At 29.5% G+C, this 17,425-nt stretch overlaps 8 protein-coding genes across 8 annotated transcripts; 2 read left to right on the plus strand and 6 right to left on the minus strand.

Annotated features, from left to right (window-relative positions):
- Nucleotides 1-408: 408 nt before the first annotated feature.
- COX23 (Cox23p) lies at nt 409-720 on the minus strand (the record flags this gene model as incomplete). Its single annotated transcript, XM_064858483.1, has 1 exon — nt 409-720. The coding sequence occupies one exon, from the start codon at nt 718-720 to the stop codon at nt 409-411; it is 312 nt and encodes a 103-aa protein (XP_064714306.1).
- A 1,266-nt stretch (nt 721-1,986) lies between these two features.
- DMA1 (ubiquitin-conjugating protein DMA1) lies at nt 1,987-3,648 on the plus strand (the record flags this gene model as incomplete). The annotated part of the gene is made up of 1 exon (XM_064858484.1): nt 1,987-3,648. The coding sequence occupies one exon, from the start codon at nt 1,987-1,989 to the stop codon at nt 3,646-3,648; it is 1,662 nt and encodes a 553-aa protein (XP_064714307.1).
- A 261-nt stretch (nt 3,649-3,909) lies between these two features.
- Nucleotides 3,910-5,841, minus strand: BZZ1 (Bzz1p; the record flags this gene model as incomplete). Its single annotated transcript, XM_064858485.1, has 1 exon — nt 3,910-5,841. One exon carries the CDS (start codon nt 5,839-5,841, stop codon nt 3,910-3,912), a length of 1,932 nt encoding a protein of 643 aa, XP_064714308.1.
- A 521-nt stretch (nt 5,842-6,362) lies between these two features.
- Nucleotides 6,363-7,259, plus strand: TRS33 (Trs33p; the record flags this gene model as incomplete). The annotated part of the gene is made up of 1 exon (XM_064858486.1): nt 6,363-7,259. The coding sequence occupies one exon, from the start codon at nt 6,363-6,365 to the stop codon at nt 7,257-7,259; it is 897 nt and encodes a 298-aa protein (XP_064714309.1).
- A 112-nt stretch (nt 7,260-7,371) lies between these two features.
- Nucleotides 7,372-10,686, minus strand: AZF1 (Azf1p; the record flags this gene model as incomplete). The annotated part of the gene is made up of 1 exon (XM_064858487.1): nt 7,372-10,686. The coding sequence occupies one exon, from the start codon at nt 10,684-10,686 to the stop codon at nt 7,372-7,374; it is 3,315 nt and encodes a 1,104-aa protein (XP_064714310.1).
- Nucleotides 10,687-11,584: 898 nt separating this feature from the next.
- Nucleotides 11,585-13,996, minus strand: CEX1 (COPI-interacting protein CEX1; the record flags this gene model as incomplete). Its single annotated transcript, XM_064858488.1, has 1 exon — nt 11,585-13,996. One exon carries the CDS (start codon nt 13,994-13,996, stop codon nt 11,585-11,587), a length of 2,412 nt encoding a protein of 803 aa, XP_064714311.1.
- A 521-nt stretch (nt 13,997-14,517) lies between these two features.
- On the minus strand, nt 14,518-15,213 carry PWA37_001875 (nucleotide diphosphatase; the record flags this gene model as incomplete). The annotated part of the gene is made up of 1 exon (XM_064858489.1): nt 14,518-15,213. One exon carries the CDS (start codon nt 15,211-15,213, stop codon nt 14,518-14,520), a length of 696 nt encoding a protein of 231 aa, XP_064714312.1.
- A 371-nt stretch (nt 15,214-15,584) lies between these two features.
- Nucleotides 15,585-17,117, minus strand: TFC7 (transcription factor TFIIIC subunit TFC7; the record flags this gene model as incomplete). The annotated part of the gene is made up of 1 exon (XM_064858490.1): nt 15,585-17,117. The coding sequence occupies one exon, from the start codon at nt 17,115-17,117 to the stop codon at nt 15,585-15,587; it is 1,533 nt and encodes a 510-aa protein (XP_064714313.1).
- Nucleotides 17,118-17,425: the final 308 nt, after the last annotated feature.

A 17,425-nucleotide genomic window follows, 5' to 3' on the forward strand; every position in this document is an offset into this window, starting at 1 on the left:
TATCTTTTTTTTGTTTTATTTTTTTTTTTTTTAAATTTTGTAAGAACTTATGTTGTATATTAGACTGTAAGTGTGTTAAAGTTTCCTATTGAACCGATTTACAATATTTCAATAGTTTAATAATTAAATAATAATATTATTATTTTTATTTTTACTTTTATTTTTATTTTTTTTCCCACCCAACCGAGCACTAAAATAAAAAAAAAAAAACAACAACGACGTTGAGATGTACTGATGTTACTATTTTGTCGTTGTATACGGTATACTGTGGGTGTGTGGATGTTCGACAACAATTATTTATTTATTTATTTATTTATTTATTTATTTATTTACAATATGTACATGTATTTTACAATATATATCCATATAAATATAAAACTATGCATCCATATCTATATATATGTATGGTTATCTTCTCTGTGACATCCACATTGCTTTACAGTCCTTGTAAGTTTTAAAAAATTCTTTACAAACTGTTTTTTTATCTGGATTATCCCAGTTATCTTCCAAACACTGTCTACTCATGCGTGCAGATTCTTCACATGGATCAAAATATCGTGACGGTTCCTTAATTTTGAATTGCATCTGTGATTCAAAACTTGTTGGATTATCTGGGAAGTATTTATAACTGGATGGATCGTTTTCATCTGGTATAAAGTCGATATTAGCCTGTTTGCTAGTATTACTACTAGAACTACTATTATGATTATTTGATAACATAATTATATAAAATCTTTAGGAATGATTATATATATATATATATAGTCTCTTGTATTTCTTCTCCTTTTCCCTCTTTTTTTCTCTCCAGTCAGAATTTTCTGCTTTCTGGTGTTCTCAAGAGATTACAGTATAAAACAGTGCACAAAGTTATTAAAGACAGAAATAAGATAACTCATAACAAATCAAAACAGATGATATTATTATAATGTTTTGCACATGTTGATGGGTGGTGCTAGTAGTTGTACAATGTGTCTAACGATGTGTTTGTCTTAGTATAAGCACTTGGTTATTCCTTCGTGATTTCTACGGACTTCCCTTTCCGATTGCTCTTTAATGGAAAACTCTGGTGGGCGGCTCCAGTGAAGAGAGAAGAAAAGAAGGGAGGAAAAGAGGAGCAAAAAACAAACAAAAAAAAAAGGACAAAACAAAAACAGAATAAAACAAACCCTAAATGAACCTAAGTAACCCTAACAAATCTTAAATAACCCTAGGGTTGCTGCAACATTTTTTTTTTTTATTTTATAGTCTGGATGCATGGGTGGATATCATGAAAGTTTCTTTTCTTTTCTTTGTTTTTTTTACTCATTTTACTTTCAAATTTTTGCAAAACAAAAAAAAGAAGAAAAATACACACAAAGAACGAAACAAAAGTGGCAGAGAACAGGAACAACAGAGAGAAAGAAGAAGATAGAAATATAATTTCTTAGTGTTTCTATGTGTACTCTACAAAGAGTAACTAACTTTTTATATACAGGAAACATATAGCCAGATTAATCAGTCTGAACTAACCCAAGGTATTCTCTCTATATTTACCATAATATATATATCAGTCTGTGTTTTGCTAAGAAACTGAAAGATTGTGTGACTATCATATCATATCATATCATATCATATCAAATCGTATCATATCATACCACATTATATTATATTATATTATATTATATCATTAGCATTCCATAAATTAATATCTGTATTTAATTACAAATAGTCCACATCTTTTTCCTTTTTACTTCTCTCTTTTCATTTGTTTTTGTTTCTTTTTTTTTTTTAATCTTCTGTTTTTTTTTTTTTTTTTTTTTTTTATTTTGTTTATTAAATCATTTTATACACACGGCTACACAAAAGAATTCTGTGGTAGACATTAAAAGATAACATAACATAGCATAACATAACATAAGATATATATATACATACACACACAAACACATACATATATATATATATTAGTTCTCTCCCAACCTCCCTTCCCAATTATATATCAACCACATGAGTTCTCAGTTCTCCGCCTTTGGTATAACTACTCGTACACCCAATTCTAATACTTCTGGTCAGAACACAGAAAATAATAATCATCACAATAATATAGGTTTACATAATCATATAATGAATCCATTTAGATCAAACAATTCTACTACTACTCCTACTACTACTACCACTACCACCACCACCACTACTACTATGAATAATAATAATAGTAACAACAACAACAATAGCAATAGTAATAGCAACAGCAACAGCAATAATTTTAATATTAATAATAATGTTCGATTACCTATTTCTTTATCTTTAAATAATAATAATAATAATAATAATAACATGCATCAATCTTCACAAAATAATTTGATAGAATCATTGGGTCCCTTTTATCATAGTAATAATAACAGTAACAGTAACAGTAACAATCTAAATAATAATAATTTATCCACTGCTAATAATACTATATTGAAAAATCTACGTCACTACATTTATGGTGCAGATAACAACAACAATTCTTTATCCTCATCAACAACGTCTTCAACTTCTTCTCCCTCTAATAATAATAACAATACTTTAAACCTAGACAATAACCTATCGTTGGATTTACCTGATAGTGTACATTTACCATCTCCTTTACCTCGGGAAGAATTGAATAAAAGAAAAAACAAATATGGTCTTTTCAGCATCAGATTGACTCCATACATAGATAATACCCATAATCATAACAACAGCAACAACAACCTTAATGATAACAACCCATCCATGAATAGCGGCAACGGCCTGTTCTTTGAACCAATCATTAGAACCGCCGGGCCGGGTTCACAATTAGTTATTGGCCGCTACACAGAAAGAGTGCGGAAGGCCATCTCTAAATTACCAGAGCAATACCACCCCGTCGTTTTCAAATCTAAAGTCATCTCTCGCGCGCATGGGTGTTTTAAAGTAGATTCACAGGGTAACTGGTTTATAAAAGATGTCAAATCCTCCAGTGGAACCTTCTTGAACCATCAAAGATTATCCCCTGCATCAACTTTATCAAAGGACTATCTTTTACATGATGGTGATATCTTGCAACTAGGTATGGATTTCCGTGGTGGGATAGAGGAGATTTATAAGTGTGTCAAAATGAAAGTGGAACTAAACAGATCTTGGAAACGTAAAGCCAATAAATTCGATAAAGAGGCTTTGCAACGAATAAGAAATTTACAAAAGTTGATTAACGATGGTGTGGAAGAGGAAGACTGCTCTATTTGCCTTTCCAAGATTAAACCTTGCCAGGCCATCTTTATCTCTCCATGTTCACACAGTTGGCACTTCCATTGTATTAGGAGATTGATTATGATCTCTTATCCGCAATTCGTTTGTCCTAATTGCAGATCCACATGTGATCTAGAAGCTAATTTAAGTGAAAGCGAAGATGATATGGATGATTACGTAGAAGGGGAAGAAGCAAATGAATCACAACAGCAAGAACAAAATGAAAATGGAAATAATCCCATCACACCAAACAATCCCATAACTAATAACACCGCCCTCACCACCACTAGCAATACCACTACTACCACCACTAATAACAATAACAATAACAATAATAAATCAAATACTGTTGTAGCACAACCATTCTCCAACAATGAAGAAATCTCAAGTATGTATGATATTAACATGTCATAATTTGTTTAACTATCTTAGTCTATCTGATTTTTTTAATCATATACTGCATTTATCTACATAACATAAATATAAATATATAGTTATAATCTTGCCTTCCTTCTAATCTACTTTTATATATATACATATATAACACTAATACTTCTTGCAAAATGTATTTTATTCATACCGATATAAAATATGCAAATATATAGATTAATAAACGTATGAATAGTATAAAATACTTTTTTTTTAGTTTTATTTATCTTTAAAAAGTAGTCTATTTTATTTACAATAACTTGTTGGAACAAGTCCCTTAACGCCATTCAATTCACCATATGTCCAACCACTACCATCATCTCCCCGTATCACAGTAATCACATCACCAGGGGATATACTTAATTCGTCATTACCTTGTGATTGGTATGGATATTGAGCAGTTATAGTCCTCATTAATGGATTGTTGCCACGCCTAGGTGGTGGTACAGTTGGTGGGCTAGAAGATGTGTTGCTCTCATGAATTTCAATGTAAGTTGTTGGAACTAAACCTATGATACCATTCTTGGACATATTTCTCACTAAAGTCCATCCAGAACCAGTATCTTTTTCCACTAATTCAATACTATCACCAGGGTGAATAGTGATTTCATCATCTTCTTGCTTTTTGTATGGATACAAAACTTTATTTTTATTAACTGTGTATGAGGATGTTCCTATTGATGAACTTGTTGTATTCGACCGATTTCTTCTTGTATTTGAACCATTAGAAATATTCAAATTTTGTGTTCCTGTATCAATATCTTCAATTGTTGATTGACGATTACCACTATTATCAGTATTCATGAAACCACCGTCTGTATGTAAAATGTTTTTCACTTTTAGTTTAGAGAATAAACCGCTTCCGCCGTTGCTATTGTCACTACTAACATTGCTGCTACCACCTCCTAAAAGAGACAGACGAGTTTTACCTTTTTTGGATGCTTTATTTTTATCTTCCTCATAATTTTGAACATTTAAATCAATATCTTGTGGAACATTATTTTGAATGCTCTCAATTTCTACCTGAGACAATAATTTTATACTTTCGTGAGAAGTAAAGCCTGATATAACAGCTAAGTAATTTTTCAAGTTATCATAAAATTGTACGCTATCGAATGACTCTTCGTTATTCTTCAAATTTTGTTTTATCTTATTATATTTGGCCAGTTTTTCTAATTCCATAGTTGTCATATCCTGCATTTGATTGTAAACTTTTTGTGAATTCCTTAATTTCAATTTAAGATCTTCTAATTCATTAGATCCTGAGATAATAAATTGTTCATCATCATGCCATATAGGAGAGGGTTTAAATTGAAAATCTAAAGGTTCTTTCCAATTCTTAACATTATGTTTAATAAACATAGCAGTACTTAAAGAAGGTCTATTCTGTTTAACAACATCACCTGAGGCCTTCATCCTCTTTTGTAAAGAGCCACCCAAATCAATCTCTATTTGACTAGCTTGACTCCAAATATTGTTTAAGAAAGAAACACGAGCCTCATTAAGATCTTGTAAAAGATCTACTACCTCTGGGATATCTTGAAAATAATATTTATCCTTGACTCTATTAGCTTGAGAGATTTTAATTAGATATGAATTTTTAGCAATATTCATTAAAGTCTCCTTTTCACTTAGTTTTCGTTTATTTCTATCATTGGGACTCTTAGTGTATTTACTGCGTGCTAACTCCATATTTTGACATGAATCATCATAATTTCTTTTTGATTTCTCTAAATCTGAGTACACACTATTTTTCCTCTTTTCCATCTCATTAAAAAACCCAACAATTTTAGTATATGTGATGTCTAACTTTGTATAAAGACCATTAATTTGCCCACTGATAGTGTTAACAAAATCCTGTGACAGTTTTTCGTGATCCTTAGCAATTAATTCAGTTTGAGTCAATATTTCATTCCATGCTACTACAGAAGCAGCCTCAATAGAACCAGGAGTAACGGTAGGTGTCTGTCCAACTCCTAAGGTGACACTAGCCACACTTTTCTTATTGAAATAATCTGCTGTTAAAGCCTTTAATTTATCACTATATTCCTTCTCTAATTTGGACCTTTCTCTGTAAAAACTTTCAACTTCTGATAACCATTTTAAATTATATTGGACCCATTTGGATGTCACTTCAAATGAATCCTTTAATTCATTCCCAATGGATAAATGACTCATTCCTTTAGTTTCTTAGTATATATGTTAACAATGTATTATATTTTTGGTTTTTGGATCAAACAGGGTCTTATATTAAAAAAAAACGGTGAGTGTAATCCTACAAACTATTAGTTGATTATCACAGCAACAGTCTAGTTTCGTTTTTCTTAGGATTCACTAGAAGATTAAAATTATCTCGATGGGTGATCCTTTTTTTATGGAACTGAATCTTAGCGATTTTTAATTGCAAATATGTATATATTTATATTTTCACAATTCTTAAAGCAAAAAAAAAATACAATATTGATTATAAAAAAAAAGACACCACTGCACATATAACTGTTTTTGATAGTGAATCGGTTAATAAACACTAATGTGTTATTGATATAACATTACATTAAAAAATTACAAAAAAGTTATTTTTGCAATTGTTGAAGAATAATATTGCTAGTGGAAAAGATTAATAAACGCTTTCTCCTGAGGTCTCTAATCATAATTTATTTCTGCTAAATACACACCGTACACTCTTGTTATTTATTATAATGCCACATCAACAACGTTACAATAATGGTTCTATGACAAATAACGAGGCAATAGAGAGACAACGACAATATGAAATGTTTCAAGAGTCTTTACCTAAGGTGAATAAAATATTGTTCCAAATGATTCTAAATGAAATTATTCCGCTCTCTGTTCGTATTGAAAATCAGTTGACACAAGGTAATGAATTCCAAAATGATACAAAACTTGATACTCTGGGTGATTCTTCCTTTGATAAAGCTTCTGATTTGGATAATATTACTAAATTGAAAGATTTATCCATTAATGCAAAAGCGAATTCAGAGACTCATTTAGGAAATATATCATCACCTGATGATGTTTTAATTTATAAATTATCACAGTCAGTAGACGAGAATGAAAACAAATATAATAATATATTAAAAAGGATTAGAGATATAGGTATCAAAATTGGTACTAAATTAGTCAATCTACTAATATTCACTAATAACATCAATTTAAATTTTAAAGAGATGGACTTGTTATTGATAATGAAGTTCATTTGTCGTGATGTTTGGAAACACGTTTTTGGCAAACAAATTGACAATTTAAAGACTAATCATCGTGGAACATTTTATTTAACTGATTTAGAATATCCTCTTTTACAATCTTTTTGTATTGAAACTAATACTATTCCATCTCAATTAAACGAAAAATTTATTTTAAATAAAGAATCAAAACTTGTTGAACCATTTTTAGAGTTACCAGTAGGCATCATTAAAGGCGTATTATTGTCATTAGGATACCCTCTTGATGAGGTTATATGCTTAGCTACATTTATTGATAAACCAAAAGAAAGAATAAAAAACAGTTTCCCTAAAGGTATAAGCTTTCATGTACAAATCACTAAATCATTCTTGCCACAACAACAGAAACAATAAAGTATTAAATTCATGTTATATATGTATTTATATATCATTTATAATTTAATATATGCAATTACCAATGTTTGATAATAACAAGAAGTTTAGTGGATTTATTTCCTTTTCCACCTTACGTTTTATAATTTAATTTTTTGAAATCGATTGACTGTGAGTTAATATTCATATTAGGATTATAATTTGAAATTATATTATTTGTTTCATTTCTCTGTAAACTCTTCTTTTTTTGTCTTTTATTCGCATTTCTTCTACTACTTAGATTATTTTTCCTCTTTTGACTAGTCATAACTTCAGTAGTACTAGGAACTACTGAAGCACTATCTTTTCCCACCATAAACATATTTTTATTATTTTCATTTTTTGAATAAGCTGTATTATTGTTAGAATTTGTATCATCTAGTAGGAAATAATCTGGGAATGTGTTTGATGGTTTAACCATATTGATATTTATATTATTTTTATCAAATGCTTCTTGATAGATACCAATAATGTCAATATCATTATTTTTATTCATCTTATTATCAGCCTTTATACTATTATTGGGATCTTTAAATTTAGAAACCATCATTGGTAAGAAAGTGGAAGTTGAGTCAGACTTAGGATTTGTGTCAACAGGAATCCCTTTGTTAGTATTAGATAAATTGTTATTCTTTGGTGTTGTAGTATAATTAGAGGTATCATTTTTATATGAAATTGGCATATGACTACCTTCAAAATTATTGAAGTTAAGATTTGTAGTCATTGACTGTAAGGGGCTTACGTGGTTATTAACATTAAAATTTGTAGAATCTGCTGTAATACTAGAATTTGAACCGTTATTATTATTATTATTATTATTATTATTATTATTATTATTATTATTATTATTATTATTATTATTATTATTATTATTATTATTATTATTATTATTATTATTATTATTATTATTATTATTATTATTATTATTATTATTATTATTATTATTATTATTATTATTATTATTATTATTATTATTATTATTATTATTATTATTATTATTATTATTATTATTATTGAATTCGAGGTCATTTTCCACTTCACTGTTTGTAGAAAGCAAACTATGATCTTGGTCTAAACCGGGAATTAATTTAATGTTTGCATTACCTTTACCACGTCCTTTAATACCTTTATTTGAATTTTTATATAATGATGCAAAGTATTCTAGTAATTGCCTATCATGCTCGGGCATATCATCAGTCTGTGGATTCCATTTAGCCAAAATATTTGTCAGGTGTAGTACTGTATCTTTATGGAACCTATTTTGGTGTGCCTTCATGTTCCCTAATTGTGTAAAAGTTTTGTTACAGTTCTCTAACTTACAAATAAAGGGTTTTGTATCATTATGTGTAAACATATGCGCTTTAAGATTCCCTTTCCTAGAAAATTTTCTCTTACATATATGACATTCATATGGTCGTAACCCAGTATGTAATTTTTCATGCGTTCTCAAATTTCCACCTTGAGTAAATCGTTTCTCACAGAATCTACATTTAAACGGTTTATAACCTAAATGAGATCTTAAATGGACTTGAAGATGTGTCGACTGTTTAAAAACATGTTGACAATACGGACATACATTTCTATTAATCAGCTGTTTCTCTTCTGAAGATAACTCTTCAATATTAAAGAAATTATTCAATCCAGTAATATTCAAGTTGTTTTCATTACTTGTGTTTGGTGATAAAGGAGTATTTGGATTAAGCTTATCTTGATCAATACTTTCTGCAAGATTAATTTTGGCACTATCTAATTCAGAATCAGATTTTAATAATCCTTTTAATATCGATTCAGAATCGCTTTGGTTTCCTGATATTGGTCTTGAAAGAATTATGTCCTTCTGAATAGGTGAGAGAGTCGAAATATCTCTATCTTTACGTTTGGTGATACCTCCAGCTAAGATTTTTTTATCTGGAACAATATTTGGATTTTCATCTAATAATAATTCACCTTCCTTGTCGGTTTTAATTTCATCTGTGATACCTTTTTGTCTGGCTTGAAGCATTAACATTAATTGATCAATTCTTGTTTCACCCAGCGGTGTCTCAGATTTATCATAGAATGATGTGTTTGCATTGGATTGTTCCTCTTTTATTAATGTGGATTTCTCAATGCTTGCAGGCTTGTTTTTCTTAATAGCCCTTTTTTTCTTACTATTCGTTTGCTCCAATGTATTTTGTTCATTTAATAAGGGAGAAATACTGGCAGGTGATAGAATATTTAGATTATCAGTAGTGATATTAGTAGTAGGAGATGTAGTTTTGTCACTATTATTTCCTTCTAAATAATTATCTATTGATTCTGTATTAATAACTGGAATAGTCATTTTATCACCAAACAATAAATTATTTAAAGAAGAATTTCTTTTACTATATGAATTTGATCTTGATTTTTCTATAATTATGTTATTATTGTTAGTGATATTATTGTTGTAATTGGAAAATGATCCATATGGATTCAATTTAATAAAATCTTTAGGTTGAGTGGATAAAGGACCAATATCATCTGTATTTGCAGTTATATTAGTGGATGTACTGGTGATTGTATTTGAACTAGAGTTAGAATCAGCAAACAATTTATTGGAATCCAAATCTTTTAGTATCATAGAAGATGTTTTCTCATTATTGAGAAAATCATAATTATTAAATGATAACGGATTAAAGTTATTATTACCATTAGTATTGTTTGTTGTTGGATAGGTCCAATCAAAGGATTTTAAATCATTTGGATCCATAAAAAGTATAGAAGATTTTCTTTTGGGTTTAATGAAATTTAGATTTGAACTAGCATTTAAAGAAGTGTCTAAAATAGTATTTAAATTCGCATTAAATAATTCTCCACCATTACTTATATTTATAGTATTATCAGTATTATTTCCAGTGTTGGTGTTATTATTATTATTAGTGTCTGCCGATTGATTTGAATTGAAAATGCTAGAATTAAAAACAATGTTATTTTGATTGATAGTATTATTATTTAAATATACATCATTTAAATTAATATTATCGTTTTTATTATTATTGTTATTTATGGTGGCTATGCTGGATGGAATAGAAGATAATCTATATTTTGTATTGAATACTGGGATATCTTGGTTGAGAGCAGGTAAAATCTGTTGATTTTGATACGATTGTATGTTATTATAATTAGAGGTAGAATTATTATATGCGTTTTTAACATTACCAGCACCATTCTTATTATTATTAGTACTAAAGATCATATTATTGTTAAATATCGAAAAGCCTCTTATAAATTGATTCAGTTGAGGATCCGGGGGAAGTATATCTGTGTGAGACACACTATAGCGTGCATACTGTGGTTCATTCTGTGCTGGCACAGTATTATCAATATTATAGGACAAAATAGTGGGAGCAGTAGTGGGCGTAATATTATTATTGTTGGTACTGAACATAGCTAGTTATAACAGGGGAAAAACTTATAGCTACTATCAATATAAATTTATAAACAGTTTTATTAGAAAAAAGATAACAATAAAGTATTAGATAAAATAAACGGTTAATTGAATATGGAATATATGAATATGAATATAATAAATGTAAATCGAAATGGATAAGCAAAAAAGGGGAAAAAAAGGACAAATAAACAAAAGAAAAATCAGTGGATATTTGAAATACCAGATGGAATATCTTATAATATTTATATTTATATATCTCTATATTGGTTAAATAATTAGATCCAGGATGTGGAGAAAGATGAAATATTCTTTTATTCAAAGCGATTTCTACCGAAATCTATTTGTATAGCTGATGTTATTTGGTGTATTCTCTGTTAATCTGTTAATCTATTAATAAAGAGGGAAATATATACCTTCTAAAAGTTTTATAGAAGAAAATATAACAGGGTATAAGGATGTTAGTGCTACAGACTCTAGTGTTCCCTCAGTGCACCAATAATAAATTAAAGTAGCATACACTCACACACTTTCTCTCTCTATTTCCCTATTCCTTCTTTAACCCTTCTCTGTAGAGTCATTAGGAAATCCGCAGTTGATTTCCCACAAAAAAAAAAACAAAAAAATTATAAATTAAAAAAAAAAAAAAAAAGATTACTAAAATAAATGGGAGTTTGGGGACAGATCAAAATATCGGAGTTCAAGAAGAATGGGGAAGTAAATCCAATATCGAACAATAAGCAATACGTATTGAGTATATATGTACAAAGAGTCATAATATGTGTAGAGGATGGAATAGATTGTTTGATAAAATTCTGAGAATAACATTACAAAACCAATGTACGTATATATTTTATACAGTCATATATATTCAAAATGGATTGAAGACGGAATGGGATTACCAATCATCATCCCATGCATCGTCAAATTGCTGTTCTTGTTGTTCTGTAAACTCTTCCTCATTGGATACCTTTCTTGTTATAGATGACTTAGTTGCTATTAAAGTCTTCTTTGATTTTATGCTGTTATTGCCTAAAATTGATTTAGCTTTGTTAGCATTGCTTTGATTTAATATAGACCTTTTTTTTGCTGCCTTACTATTCTTCAATTGAATGTTTCCTAAAATTCCGGTATTTTTTTTTGATGTAGTACCATCATTTGTTATCGTTAGTTTCTGCATTGAATTGTTAATATTTGAATTGTTTAAAATGGATGGTTTTTTATTAATTGAATGAGAGGGTCTGGTAGGTTCATTCCAATCATCAAAATCATCTATCCAACTGTTGTCATGATTATTATTTGTAACAGTAGTAGATATATTATTGAATGTTTTTTCATTGGAAAAAAACCCCTTTGCATATGAATTATCTTCTTGATAGTCATAAAATCCATTTTCATCTTTATTTGATTTTAAGCCATTCATGAATTCTTCAATAATACTATCCACAGCTTTATTTCTATCTGTGTCTGCATTTGTCGATTCAAATTCTCTTATATAATTATCAATAACACTAGTATCATTACCGATATCTTTCTCTTCGCTCTCTGCATTTTCCCCACTACTGCTTGCAAACTTTAAATCTGCCTCAGTTTCCAATTTTTTTAAATATATACTGAACAATTCCTTGGCCTTCATTCTTATAATTTTATCTTTATCCAGTAAACCAGGCGCAATAACACTAAGGATCTTATTAGCTATCACTTCCACGTTAAACAAATCAACACTAACTTCTAAACCATACAATGCAGCCATTTTGGTAGTAACACATGGATCTTTTAACGATTTAGTGTAAATTGTGGCTAAAACACTGTCTCTATTATTTATACCTGTCAATCTATGTGATATTTTAATTAAAACAAATACTGTCCATGTTCTTATATCTTCTTCTTGATCCACCTGGGTTTTTGCAATAGACCTTAATATCTCATTGTTTAATTGCCTCTCTGTGATCTCTTCTAAGATATATGGGATGGTCTTCAATGTCTGTAACCTTAATACTTTATCGGTATCTAGCATACCTTGTAAGAAAAATGTGAAACATCTATTACTGAAATCCAAAGTCTTGGTCGGCAAGCAATCAAGTAGCTTAGGCAAAAAGATCAATAAAATAAATCTAATTTGTCTGTCATTAGCTTTAAAGAACAGATATATCAACTCTTTAATATCATTGTTAATGATGACCGTATCCGAATTCGATGAGACAGGATGATATTGTGCAATTAAATCTAATAAAATCGTTAACAATTTAATTAAATCACCATTGAACATTTGCAATCCATTATCAATTGACATAATCCACTTTAGAGTACTCACAATCTCAGGTATAATCAGATTTTCAATGAAACCGGTGGTTAATCCCTGAAACTGTTTTCTATCATGGCATCCAACATAGTAATTTTCAAATCGTTTCATCAAAATCAATTTATCTTTATCTGTTTTAATATGCAACTCTTTTAATTCGTTATATATGAATAATAGTTCATTGCGTGTCCATAAATTAGTAGCTTCTACTTGTTGAATAAATCTTTTCATTGATAATGTACCTTGAATCATTGATCTGATCAAAGATTGCAGATCCTTGGGAACACTAATACCAGATATCGTATATATCTGGTTGATTAAATGGCCCAATAATATACTATCTATTAAGTGGGGTTCGGTTGAATTGGATAAGTCCTCCAAATCGAACAGAGTGTTTTGATCATTACTATTACAAATTTGATTCCAAAGTCTAATATGGTCTTTAAATTGGAAAGAATCAAATTTGTCATCAGATTTGTTAAAACAACATTCCAAACCAAATAATACCCATCTCCCATTTTTGTCTACGTAAATATTATTTATTGAGAGATTCCCTATAATGAATAAGGGATCAATGACACCAAACAATTTGAATAAATCAAAAAGACCAAGTAAAATCCCTTGAGAATTGACTGCATTAGATATCAATTGTGGCTGTAAAGGCTTTACAACTTCAGTAACCACAAAAATGTCATTTGAACCATTCCTTTCGTCAAACACATCCAATACAGAACAGATACCAGGGACTCTAATGACCTTACTCATATAAGCAGCATGTGAAACAAGTCTTTTCAAATCTTGCTCGGAAGTCATAGATAATCTTATATTAGCATTATGGGTATTGTTAGTGGAAGAGAGTCTGCCTTTAAAGATAGTCACTGGCTCTGAATCAGTCTTACGTTTGCCTTCATATAATTCCCATAATGGAGTAGTATGATATGGTTCAGATGCAATAGAATATGGGAATTGATAATTAGTCAGATTTTTAAATAGTGATCCAATATTCATAGTGTTTTGATTGGTGAAAGATTTTTATTCAATTATAACTGCAACGGGAATCCATCAAATAATGCAGATACTTGCTTTAACTCTATTTGTTGAACTGTGCTGGTTCCTGCACCTAACCTATTAACTAATAGATATGTTTGTCTGCTTGTTGATCTTATCATAGGTATTATCGAGCTGAAAGGAACTTAAATAGAGAAAGATCAATTAAACAAACAAAAATGAAAAAAAAATTCTTATTAAGGTAAACCAGATTACAATAGAAGAATACTCGAAAGATATTTAACATATTAGGCACCTAAAAAGGGCTGATATAGACATCTGTTTAGATAACCAGTGTTGTTTATTTTCACTGGCCTTGGATATGCATATATATTTTTACATATATGTACCTACTAGAAAAAATGATTGACTTGTTTGAGTGAAGATACGAAATGAAATAGTTCAATTGAATATATAAACATATATATATAGATTAAATAGTATACAATGAGATATCTGTTCAAATAGATGGAACTACCTCATTAGTTTATAAGATGTAACAATGTCTTGTACGTTTTATTGACAGGTAACCCAACAACGTTATAATAATCACCTTCTATCCCCTTTATTAAAACTGCAGAAGATCCCTGTATTTTGAAACCACCTGCTACATGTAACCCATCTTTGGAGTCAACATATGTTTTAATTATATCCATTGGGATATCAGGATCAAAATAAATCTTAGTAATCTCTTCAAATTGATGAATAACCAGAGTCGTCTTATCTCCTATATCTTTACAATCCTTAATCAAAGCCACAGATGTAATAACTTTCACAGATTCATCACCAACACATTTTTTTCCATAGCTATAACAAAACTTAGTTAAATATTCTAATTGTTTCTCCTGCGTAATGGGCTTCTCATATATCTGATTCTCTGGACCAACAACAATAGTATCGGCACATATTATAATTGCACCAAGTTCCTTCGTACTGTACCTTCCTGGGTAGTATTCCTCAAGGATACTTTTGGCCTTTAAACGGCATGTGTCATGAACATACTTTAATGGATCATCTTTATACAAATTTTTATCCAAATCTTCTTCAAAAGAAGGCTTCAACACTTTTATGTCATGAATATTTAGATAATCTTTTAAAAGGTCATATCTTCTAGAAGATGAGGATCCTAATATGATATCATACTTAGCTAATTCTCTAGTCATGTTGGTAAAATTCATTTTTATTGATTCTTCCAGGTACTTTTTAACAAGGCTCTATGGCAAAAACGTTTTTTTTTTTATTATTACTTCTTCTTTTTGTGGTCAGTTAATGTTGAATCATGAAGTTGTAACCATCAGGTACCATTGCTATGAATCGTATACCTGTTAATAATTAATGCATTTAGTTATATTTTTATTTTTATTTTTTGTTTTGTTTTGTTTTACTAAAATGCTTGTGCTTTAAGAAGAAAGATAACTAGAGATATAAAGATATTCAAATGTTAAGAATAAACATACACGTACCCACACAGTAAAATTGTTTATTTTTTTATCTATACAAGCAATGTATAATTAACTTAACTTTGTAGAATAGTTACATATATGGATGTTCATACAGGATGTAATCCAGTTAGAACAATTCTATCTTTGATTCTATATATCATTTCACCATGTTTATCAGGATCAATATTTAAGTTATATCCACTAAATTCATCACTTTTTGTACTGTAGTTCATTGTAACATCCATACTTTGTTCTTGATCCTCTGAAGACTCAGTTTTATCTTTTTGTTCTTTATCACTGCGATCGTAAACGCTATCATTCTTCATAGCCTTGTCATCATCAATATTCTTTTTGTTGTTCTCTTCATCTTCTAGTTTCTCATCTTCATCTTCCTCATCATCATCATTAGTATGATTACCAATACCATGAATGTTATTATTTTTAGTCTTATTATTTATAGAATTTCTATTTCTTTTATGTAATATGGCCTCATTGGGGAATGCTAATTCTGTACCAACCAATTTTCTCCAGTCACCTTCATATAATTTATTACCTATCCTAATTAACGGTTTATCTTGATTCAATCCAGAATATTGAAAGGTAGCATTTTTTTCAACGGTCAATCTATCTTTATAGAATCCTGAATTTAAATCTAAACTTACATATACAGTCTCTGTATTTTCTTTATCTTCCTCCTGTTCTTTGTTTAGGTTGGTCTTATTATCACTCTTTTGACTACTATCATCGTTTAGACTTTTTTTAAAATACCATGGTTTTTCTTCACCATTTCTTAAAAACACAGTATTACCATTCATCGTAATTTTCCATTTAAAGTCTAAAAGCGATAGATCACTAGATGATCTATTATCTATATTCACAAGATCATCTAATTCATATTTATCTAACGAACAACATCCACTTCTAATAGTTACAGAGTCATAATTGTGTTTACAATCAATTACATCCAATAAATCTCGATAACCTAACAAATTTAAACCTAAAGATATTTTTATTGGAGCATGTGTAAGCAGAAGTATGTTTTCTGCATCAGGCATTTCTTTTTCCAGATGTTCCTCCAACAATTGCAAAAAGGTCTGTGTTCTTTTATGTAGCTCCTCCTTTGTCTCTCCTTTTATCTTATCATGTTCCTCTCTGTTCTTTAAATACGGATCAACACAATCTTTCCACGTAGTCTTAATTGAATTGTTAAACAATTTATTCAATGTTGTCACGTCACTTGGTGGGTGAATACCATTATTCTTATCTATATCATTGTGTTGATCAGTTGACAAAACAGAACTAAGAAAAGTAGGTCTAATTGAGTTAGTAACTTCATCCCTCGTCTCAAACCATTGGCCAATACCTTTGTCAGTATATAACGGAATATCTAACAATTTGGCAATATAATGTGCTGTTTCTACACAACGATAATATGGCGATGATATGATTAAATCAGGTTGTGTGTCTAATGACAATAGGTAATGTGCCAACTCTTTGGATTGTAAAACACCATGTGAAGATAATGGTGTATCTCCTGGTATACCAGTTGGAGGGATCAATAAACTGTCAGTGGTATCCTCGTGTGAATCCCATGCTGAATCGTAACCATGTCTGGCAATATAAATTGTTCTTAACATCATTTTCCAAGTATCTAATGACGTATATGTCTATTAATCAGCACCAAAGAATTATTAACTAGGGTAGAGTGGTTTTTTTTATTACTACCTGATGGTTTCCAGATGTGTCTGTATATTTTTTTCTAAAACCACTCTTCATTAAGATATTCTGTAAATCTGTTGATCATCTGCTATTTCTTATTTAGTTATCTTCTGTATCTTGAAATTTTCGATTATCAAGAAAAAAAAATCCCTAAATTTAAAGAGCATGTACAATGAATGAATTATGTTATTTGTGTAGATTAAATTATGACGGAAGGTAGTTGAAAATC

Source organism: Arxiozyma heterogenica (assembly GCF_036370985.1).
Source record: "Arxiozyma heterogenica strain weizmannii chromosome Unknown scaffold_18, whole genome shotgun sequence".
Lineage (NCBI taxonomy): Eukaryota > Fungi > Ascomycota > Saccharomycetes > Saccharomycetales > Saccharomycetaceae > Arxiozyma > Arxiozyma heterogenica.